Below are 10,444 nucleotides of genomic sequence, written 5' to 3'. Positions count from 1 at the left end.
TTTCAAAATATGTACCTTTTCAAAGTCAAATGGCATGACAATGTATATCCTCAAATAGATAAAGGGAGGAGAAATATGTTGACTTCTGTCCCAATTTTGATAGCTAAGCATGAGGTAATGTGTAGTGAAGTGTCATGACTCAAGTCCACAAATTCAGCAAGCCTTGTGATACTTAAGAGTGTGAAAGGGAGCTAGTCAAAAAGTGTTAGAAAGTCACACCAACGCACCAAAACACTATCTTCTAAAATATTTCACACCTAGTCATCAAGATAGTGGCATGCCAAAACAACAAGCACCTTGTTAACACTTTATTATTACTCAACATTTTTCGGTGCTGGCCACCAGCTTCACTGGAACTGGGTATCTTTGTCTACACACATTTTACAGAAATCTTCACCTTTCTGCATGGACCCGCTGTGCACCTTTGTGGTTTCACATGTGTGGACTCAATTCAACACTTACAACATAGTAACTGTGGATCCACGCCCACAAATGTAACATTTAGTTGTCAGTCTCTATCTTGCAAGCACATGCATACATGCAACACTCTCCTACACAGAGAACCATGCTGTGTGTTAAGCGGCGGGACCCAGATGGCAGCCACCTGGTGTGTGCTGATGGGCTCCTGCGATGGCTTCGGACAGGATATGGACACACACACAGATGGTGACCCACTGAGAGTGGACGGGAGATGGACGTGCTGACTATTGATTTGCTCAGATCAATGATTCACAACCTGGTCATCTGACACTGGGGGAGTTGCACCCACAGAGCTGGCACACTGGCTTGGCACATTTGGCACACATCAGTGCATCTATGCAGAGCACAAGTCAATGAAATTCATTTCAGTAATATTCAGTAAATATTTTGCAGCCTTGGGAAATGCTTTAGTGTTGAACACATTTTTTATTGCCCTCATAACAAGTTATGCCAGTAAGGGCTTTGCCAATATTAATCATGCAAAAATATTTGTTTTAGCAAGTTAAGTAACAATTTCTCACAGAAACACATAAAAAGTACAGAAATGTGAAAGTTAATATCTACAATAAGTATAGCAGTAAAAAAGAAAAAAAAAGTTATCAGTGTTTAATGGTTAAATGTCCTTTGCATGATCTCAGATATATAGTGAGCAATTACAGGCATTAGTACCAATCATTTCCATTCATTTTTTCCCTTATCACTATTTATGTGTTACAATAGATTTTATTTGTTCTTTTGGTTATCCATTCTTCATATAGACAAACAGATCAATATACTTAGAGAACTCAGAACAGGGGATGGGACAGAAAACTGACCCTACATAATACTATCAAAACCATAAAGTTATCCTTTACCACAGAGACATACCATGTATGTTCTAGGTTCATAACCTTTTCAGTGTCCCTGTGAGAAAGTGCCTGTGGGTATTCTGTAATCTTAAAGTGTTAAAGTCACAGTGGGAGAAAATGATGGGGCGGATATGTTAATTTGAAGAGGTAATTAATGCTGAACACCAAGGAAGTTTCTTGGCTTATTAATTATGTACTTTGTACATACTAAAATATCCTCCTATCCTAAAAAAAAAAACCTTACTAATTAGTACACCCCCAAAAATGTGTAGAATTTCTTCTTAGGTGCTATAAAATAAGACAAATAAAGTTTATGAAACCAAGCCAAGATATCTTTTAACCTTGCTGTTATCCCTCCCTCATCGTTCATTCATACACCTTACAGACATCTTTTCATGACTGTATAACCCTTTTTAAAAGCATGCTCAGGCATTTTAAGTGTTTTTTATTATTAATGTACTTGCACACTGTGCTTTTCAGATTGTCAGTGTTAAATGGTAAATGGTAAATGGCCTGTATTTATATAGCGCTTTACTAGTCCCTAAGGACCCCAAAGCGCTTTACATATCCAGTCATCCACCCATTCACACACCCATTCACACACTGGTGATGGCAAGCTACATTGTAGCCACAGCCGCCCTGGGGCGCACTGACAGAGGCGAGGCTGCCGGACACTGGCGCCACCGGGCCCTCTGACCACCACCAGTAGGCAACGGGTGAAGTGTCTTGCCCAAGGACACAACGACCGAGACTGTCCAAGCCGGGGCTTGAACCGGCAACCTTCCAATTACAAGGCGAACTCCCAACTCTTGAGCCACAATCAGGAAACCTCCATCCCTCTATTCAGAGGGCAAAATAAACACTCTGCATTCTATGTCAGCAGCTGAATTACTTTAACTCTGTGCCTATCTGCCAACAACATAGACCAGTTGTCAAGGTTACCACTGGAATACCTCATTATTCATAAAGGTCATTCTGGGTTCAGCCAAGCTGAAGGAAAGAGGGATGAAGTCAGTTGAATTCCTTTGCATGTCCAAAGTGTTTGTTCAATTCATTGTCAGAATTTGTGTTTTGTTTTTTTTTTGTTGTTGTTGTTTTAATTAATGACCTATGGTCATATTTAATAAAGAAAACTTTTGTCTTTTATTCACATTAATTAAAATGTTCTTTAATCAATTCTATTTTAAATGTCTATTTTAGAATGGTATTTACTCTTAATTATATTTAGTATAGGTACTGAATATATAATACTCTATCAGATTTTGTAAAAAAAAACTATACTGTACAAAGACTGTAGATTGACATGCATCTACATGCTTGTCTAAAGGAAGCATGTATAATGTCATTTCTGTTTAATGAGCGCTGAAACCTGACTAAAACTCTTCAAATAAACCACATGGAGTCCACTATGAGTTAACTTGTCTATTTAGAAACAAACAAACAAAACGCAAGTAAATTGGTCAATGTGCAGTTCTTTCACACCATACTTGCTCATCCATATCTTTTTGGACCTTGCTTTGTGCATTGGTGCACAGCCATGTTGGAACATGACTGTCCCCACAAAGTTGGGAGCATGAAATTGTCCAAAATATCTTGGTGTCCTTAAGAGTTCACTGGAACAAAGTGACCGAGGACAACACCTGACAACATTATTTTTTAGTATCTCCATGGATGCTGAACAAAGTGCCTCATACACTAGACCCCACACTAAAATCTGCACTACACTTGGCACACTATAGTCAGACAAGTACTGTTCTCATCGTAACCACCAAACTCAGACTTGTCCATCAGACTGCCAGACAGAGAAACACAATTCTTCACTCTAGAGAACAAGTCTCCACTGCTCTAGAGGCACTTGGCACTTGCATAGCACTTGATGATGTAAGGCAACTTAGCCTGGAAACCCAATCCATGAAACTCTATGCCCTGTTCTTGAGACACTCTGAAGGACACGAAGTTTGGAGGCCTGTAGTGACTGACTCTGCAGAAAGTTGGTGACCTTTGCACACTAGGCACCTCAGCATCCACTGACTACAGTCTGTGATTCTACATGTCCTAACACTTTATAGCTAAGTTTCTATCATTCCTAATCACTTCCACTTGTTATAATATTGCTAAAAGTTGAAATTTCAAAACTGGACTTGTTACACAGGTGGTATCCTATCCCAGTGCCAGGGTAGAATTCACTGAGCTCCTGAGAGCGACCCATTCTTCCACAAATGTTTGCAGAAGCAGTCTGCATGCCTAGATGCTTGATATTATACCCCTGTGGCCATGAAAGCGATCGGAATGCCTTTATTCAGTGATTTGAATAGGTGAGTAGATATAATATAATGTAGCTTTAGAAATGTTATAGCATCTAAGAGACAGACATGTTTCCTTGTAAAATATATGATACTCTTTTTTTTCTTTTTTCTTTTTTTTAAAGCAACCAAATAGAAAAACTCAGCAGAACCAAGCACTTCAGGTAACAGGGTTGCTGTCTACTTTGCAACTCTATTTTAATGTGGCAAATGAATGTTACATCAGCTACTGTACTTATGTCCAACTTGCATGACTGAGTGTTACATTGTTCACACTCAATAGTTGTGTGTAATTCAACATAAACCCAGGAAATATCCCAGGATATTTTAACAAATGCAACTGCAGCATTTGAAAAGTGGATTTACTGTCTACTACACACTAGATCAGTACTTAATGTGAGGAGAACTGGTCTTGTAAAGTCAGACTGTCAAGAGTTGGGTTTTTTTGTTTTTTCAGATAACCGTGCAGGAAATGCATCCACAGGACTAAGTCCGAACAACAATGAATGCCCAGAATGTGGGGCTTCCACTCAAATGACAAAGACAAATACCTTCAACAACTTTCTTTTCTGTTTTTTTTATTTTATTTTTGCCGTTCATGATGCTAATCAGGGACCCATTGTTCTAAACCTGCCTCAGAAACTTATATTTCTTTAGGAACTAGGTTAGTAGTCCATGCGGATTTATTGCATGTTCAGCTTAAAGCTACGTAATAATGGCACTTATATTTGACAGCACAATTTCTTACATTTTGAGTCATACGCACAACGCTGGACATTTTAGTCATAAGCAACTGATAAAATAAATCCCTACAATTGCATTATTCCTTTGGGAACAAAGCAGTTCTGTACTTTCAATTTTGAACTACGTAAACCAAAATACCCCTTAAATGTCACAACGCTCTCCTTGATACCCTTCCCAACCCCTGATACTCCTTCTGCCTTAATGTACCCCAGCCCTTTATTCTGCTTTCACACTCAGTTTCCTTTCACCCTCCACTTAAACGTATCTTGTGCAGATCATTAATAGTTAATGCAGGAAAGACATATACACAAACTACCGTGACCTAAGAAAATCTTTTTTCACACAAACATCAGACACAGTGAGATTTCATGTTCTCCAGCCTGCCAGTTTCCTTCTAGAAAATCAAGTAATTTGCACTTGTTGTTAGTGAGTGACCATGCACTACTAAATTAAAAAGGAGCAAGCAAACAAGCAGTGCCACATTGATAGTGCTGCTTGTGCAAATTATCTCCTGCAGTGAACTACAGTATATGAATTGACAGAATTTGTTATGGTGAGTGAGGTTTTTTGGTTTATGTTTTTATAACTCCTAATCTAGGTCGATCATGGCTCATGGCTCAAGAGTTGGCAGTTCATCTTGTAATCGGAAGGTTGCCGGTTTGAGCCCCGGCTCGGACAGTCTCGGTTGTTGTGTCCTCGGGCAAGACACTTCACTTGTTGCCTACTAGTGGTGGTCGGCGGGCACGGTGGCGCCAGTGTCCTGCAGCCTCGCCTCTGTCAGTGCACTCCAGGGCAGCTGAGGCAAAAATGTAGCTTGCCATCACGTGTGTGTGAATGTGTGTGTGAATGGGTGAATGACTGAATGTAGTGTAAAGCGCTTTACAAATACAGGCCATTTACCATTTATTCCAATGTGAATTAGACATTTTATTGTATTTTTACAGTAACTTACTGGCAACACTATTGCCAGTAAGTTACTGTAATTACTGATTTACAGTATCTTTACTGTTGTGATGTTTTACAGTTCAACCACTTTACTGTAAACATATATTACAGTATAACAGCTTTACTGTAAACGTGGTTTACAGTTAGAAAGACTTACCGTGATTAAGTTTTATAGTATCACTGTACTGCAAATGTGGTTTATGGTATAACACTGTAATTGTGTACAGTATAATTTGTTTAGACTGTAATTGTGTTTTACAGCATATAAAATAATATTAACATTCATATTCAATATAAGAACATTTACAAAAAACAATATAATTCAATAAAGTAGTCTCAGAATAGTGAATTAAACCAACATTTATTGTTGATAAATTTTTTTAACAAGAAAAACATTTTTCAACTGAATAAAAACAATGTCAATAACCAAAATAAATAGAAGCATACATGAAAACTACACAGTCCTTCACCTTTCTGTGTCTGATTTTTTTTTAAGGAAAACAGTTTTTCATTCCACTAAAAACAGGACAAACCCACCAGCATGAACATTAAATAAACTATTACAATTGTAAAACAAAAATCATTTACAAAATTTAATAATTATCAGTGGGTCCCAGGAAATAGAATGTGACATGGGATTTAGATTTCCGTTACCAGGATGGTCGGGTTCAGCGTAGTCTTTATCACCACCTGTCAAAGACACATCATCAATATTCATGTTTGCTCAGGTTATTCACTTGTTCACATCTGTCTGAGATCATTCATACTGTTGTATGGATGTGTGTACAGTATGTATATAATTATCAGCTATGTAAAAGATATTATCATCTCTGTATTCTTACCTAGTTGGAAGTCCTCCATTCAAACTCAGAGAGCCGCTGGAGGAAGGTGGTGATCCGAGGGCTGATGCTTGTAACCTTCCTCTTTACAACACAACCTGTCTTGCGGCTTGTACCAAGTTTTGAAGGGCATTTTGTTCCCATGTCTGGATTGATCCTCACAAAGAACCTTTTAACGGAAAAAAGGCTGCTTTAATTTCAAAATTAAAACATACATTACAGCAATCACCTATATGTTTCTGCAACTGTAGTAGAGCTGGGCGATATGAGATTTTTTCATATCACGATATGTTTTTTTCATTTCAGGCAATAACGATATCTATCACGATATAAGCCAAATAACTATATTTGTAAGATTTAAATGTGCCGTTGCTCACAAGTAAAATGTGAAATAATCAGCAGCTTGTTTTTAAATATTTATTTCCCATAATAAGTTCAACAGGGTAGATGTACTTAAGGAACATGAGACTTTTTCAGATAAATAAAGGCAAATATTGCAAACTACACAAAAGGCAGCCGCTAAAGCGTTTAAGTTTCAAAATAGAACAAATGAAACAGACTAAATTGTCAATTCCACTTAGAAACAAAATATTAATTCTAAAAATAAATCTTAGTTTGTTTTACAGAAGAACAGACAAAACTGACTAACTTTTGTCAATATCAAATAAACTGAGAACTAAAAGGAAATTCTCAATCTCTCCTTGTTGTATAGCTTAGCTTTTCAAACAGTTTTAACAGTTACTTTAGTCTGACAAAAGCCGAATGACGAATTAGCGCTTCCAGTCAGAGACTGAGGCTACGTCCACACGTACACGGGTATTTTTGAAAACGGAGATTTTCCGTTTTCGTTTTAAAAAATAATCCCGTCCACACATAAAGGCAGAAATGAAGGGAAACGCTGCTATGAACATGCCAAAGCAGCAGGTGGCGCTAGATTCCTAACCGTGCAGAAATGTTGGCCAATCAGAAGTCTAGAAGCCTCGGTGGGAAAAAGTAAACAAAGCTGCAGCATAGAAGCAGAACCGAGTCGTATGTGTGGAGGGACAGTAACTGTGTGTATATGTAAGCATTTAAACACTGCAGAGAGTAGAATTAACAGTATTGTAGAAATTCATTTCAACGAAACAATAACGCGGCGCACAGTGTGACGCATGCACCAGTTTATTGTATTTCCAGACTTGCTTTCGGCACAATTTACAGTGCACGCTACTCTGTTTTTTGTCAGACTTGAAATAGCCGAAATACCTTCACACTACGGAATTTCTATGGCTCATCCGTTCGACAATCTCTCCGGCATTGGAACCATCATCGGTTTTCTCTTCGGTCACGCTCGGTTGATTTTTCTAGTCGGCACACTCATTTCCTCCATTATGCGCTGGCTGCTTCCCAAACAAACACACGTGCGGCTTGGCACTTGTGCTGTACGTAGCAAGTCACGCGACGTGACGCTGCGGCTGTGATTGGTTCAGCTCTGCGCTACTGAATTTGGATCGGCTGACCTTTTTTTTTTTTTTTTTTTTTTTTAAGAGGACAAGAGCGGCGAGGTCTATCGCGATAGCTTAATTTCTCTATCGAGTAAAAGTTATATCGCGATACATATCGTTATCGTTCTATCGCCCAGCTCTAAACTGTAGTCAAGCTATCACATATATTTCATTCTTAAATGGTGTAAAGTATTTACCTCTGTATCATCTCCAGTGTGATGGACGCTGACTCCTGATACTCAAGGTTGAAAACGTAGTATGACGCAAAGAAGACAGCAAGGGTGCTGGCAAAGTCATGCATCTGCTCAGGCTCATAAAATGTCTTGCCCTCCAAACTGATCATCCAGCGGCTTGCAGACATGAAATTATTCCCTAAAAACAGACAAGAGTCCAATAAGACAATGTGCTCACCCTTACAAATAAGGTTTCCACAAGAATGCTGGATAGCAGGCCTCACACTGTACAAAAATAGAATCCACACGGTTTGCTGCTATTTCTCTTATTATTTATTATGTAATGAAAATTATGATCAATTACAGGAAAAAACTGCCTAATGTTTTGGCATTTTGGCCTGTGCTGAAATGTTAGGCTGTTTTTTCCTGTTGGTCATTGTGTATAATAAATAATAAGAGAAACAGCAGCAAACTGTGTGTATTCTATTTTATACAATATAAAACAGACAAATCCCTGTTAAGTAAGTTGTTGTGGGTACAAATACCACAATAATTACATAGATTTTTTACAAAAATATTACAAGAGGATTGAAACTATTTACTTACCAAGCGCTATTACCCTTGGTGTGATGGGTAAGGTCATCTCTCTCTCAACAGACATCTTGGTGGAAAAAGCCTTTAAAACACAAAAGGAACTGATTTGAATGATGATACCCAAAATCACTGAAATATTTTTCCTTTGTTTATGTTGACAGTATTGAGAGTGCATGTGTAAAATTTTAAATATAATTACGTCAGCCAAGATGAAGATTGAGTCCTCTTTTTCTTGGAAGTACTTCATCAGAAGAAGGATGGCTGCTGTGGCGATCTGGTTGTGGTTCAGCTTTGCACTGTGCACTCAAGTAGCAGATGTTCAATCTCCTTGTTCCACTGAAGTCTCTGGCTTGCAATGCACCACACTGGGCGGGAAAAGACAGAGAGACAATTGTTAATTTAATGTTGCATTTATTTAACCCTTGAAAAATATATTTACATAAGTAAATAAAAGAAAAAAAAACACACAACCCATCTTTTCCAGAATAATTCAACTAATTGCTCTTTTGACCAACCTAACACAGACGTTACATGGTTTTCCTATGAAAAAGACCCTGGAAGACGTTGTATTAAAGGAAAAAAAACATGCTCCCCTTCCCACTTAAAAAAATAATAAATATTAAACTTAGGTTGGAGTTCCTCGCGCCACCAACCTAATGTTATATTAACTTTTTAATGTTGTGTACTGCAGCTCACACAAAATTAAATAAAGCAGGCTAACCTACATGAGCAAGCTCAAAACTGGATAAGATTGTTTTAGCAGTCTCTAAATTTCCAAAAAAAAAGTTGTCTTTCTTTATTCTCATTAAATGTGTATTTTTACCTGCTGCTTTAGCTGAAGCTAAATGTCCCACTGTTAGCGTGGCCAGCTTCTCAATAGTCATAGAACAGAAGCACAGGAGGACAATGCACCACACTCGGCGGGAAAAAGACAAAGACTGTTGTTGCGCCTGTGTTCCTCGCCGATCCCCGTGGAAAATATATATCTAAATATATATTTAAATAAGAAAAGAAAAAAACACACACAACCTATTTTTTCCAGAATAATTCAGCTAATGTGCTATTTCGACCAAGCTAACACCGATTTTAAGCCCCCCCTCCCCCCCACACACACAAAAAATATATATGCTCTTAAGAATTAATAAACGAGTATGTTAGGTAGGAGAGTCCTTTGCATTACCTTATGACGTCCCGTTTGCAGTTTCCACACAGAGGTCCAACAATAACGAGGTGCAAAATCTTTTGTCCTCTCGAGCATATCGTAATGAAGAGTTAACAAAGTTGGCCTGTCTTTCCTCTCCTGTCAATCACTGGATCACAGGTCATGTCAGTCAGGATATGGAGTGGTGGTTGGTAGAGGTTGGTGGTTGGTAGAGGTAGGTGGGTGGGCGGGGCCAGCATGCATTCAGTGTGTGTTTCACTAAGTTGGGTTGACTAGTTCCCAGAAGAGTTCTGTACATGTTGCACGTTCAGTAAATGAGCAATTCAGTTACTGCTCGACTGAGAAGCCTCCGCCAAATTATTACAATATTCTCCACTGACTGAAGTTCGCCTTTCTGCGTCTTTTTTAAATAACTTTATTCACTACTTGTCACAAGTACAAAATTACACAAAAACAGACAGCAGCAACAACCTAAGTGAAATCCAACAACAGAATAGTGACAAGTAAAAAAATTAACAAAAGGAAATGTGAATCTTGTTCAGGGTTAATCAGAGATAAGTGATGGAGATGCAGCAATGTGAATTCTGCTTTTTTTATTTGTAGTTAACCTTATAGTCTTTACATATGAATGGAAGTCAATTAAGAAAACACAGAATTTTGGGAGAGATTTGGAGAACCTTGCTTTATAAAATTTCCCTACAAGGAGGCCTTTCTGCATTCTTTCCCCTCTCCCCAGGAGCAGCTGTCACTTGAATTGATCTCTATGGCAATGCAGTGGCAAGCACACATTTGCAGCAGCTGTGCATGTGCATACAACTGCATGCAGCAGATTAGATGATCAGAATTCTTGAACCTTACACACAGGCAAGTCC

General features: G+C 38.3%; 1 protein-coding gene across 1 annotated transcript; it reads right to left on the bottom strand.

The window, feature by feature from the left end:
• Positions 1 to 5,728: 5,728 nt before the first annotated feature.
• Positions 5,729 to 9,269, bottom strand: LOC147338785 (uncharacterized). The gene is made up of 5 exons (XM_086298594.1): positions 8,610 to 9,269; positions 8,423 to 8,492; positions 7,841 to 8,015; positions 6,163 to 6,328; positions 5,729 to 6,010 (listed from the first exon to the last, which is right to left on the bottom strand). The coding sequence occupies exons 1-4, from the start codon at positions 8,655 to 8,657 to the stop codon at positions 6,163 to 6,165; spliced, it is 459 nt and encodes a 152-aa protein (XP_086154720.1). The 5' UTR covers positions 8,658 to 9,269; the 3' UTR covers positions 5,729 to 6,010.
• Positions 9,270 to 10,444: the final 1,175 nt, after the last annotated feature.

This window comes from Aulonocara sp. 'chitande type north' Nkhata Bay, linkage group LG1, assembly GCF_057382095.1.
Source record: "Aulonocara sp. 'chitande type north' Nkhata Bay isolate Kocher_YH1m ecotype deep benthic linkage group LG1, A_spYH_male_GT1.1, whole genome shotgun sequence".
NCBI lineage: Eukaryota > Metazoa > Chordata > Actinopteri > Cichliformes > Cichlidae > Aulonocara > Aulonocara sp. 'chitande type north' Nkhata Bay.
This window is presented reverse-complemented; position numbering and strand designations above follow the sequence as displayed.

What these genes read in the sequence shown, in the direction of transcription:
- LOC147338785 (XM_086298594.1), bottom strand. Translation starts at nt 8,657, where the DNA reads ATGAAGTACTTCCAAGAAAAAGAGGACTCAATCTTCATCTTGGCTGAC. An exon ending in CAATCTTCATCTTGGCTGAC is followed by an intron (nt 8,493 to 8,609) that starts GTAATTATATTT and finishes TGTGTTTTAAAG; the next exon opens with GCTTTTTCCACCAAGATGTC. An exon ending in ACACTGGAGATGATACAGAG is followed by an intron (nt 6,329 to 7,840) that starts GTAAATACTTTA and finishes TTCCGTTAAAAG; the next exon opens with GTTCTTTGTGAGGATCAATC.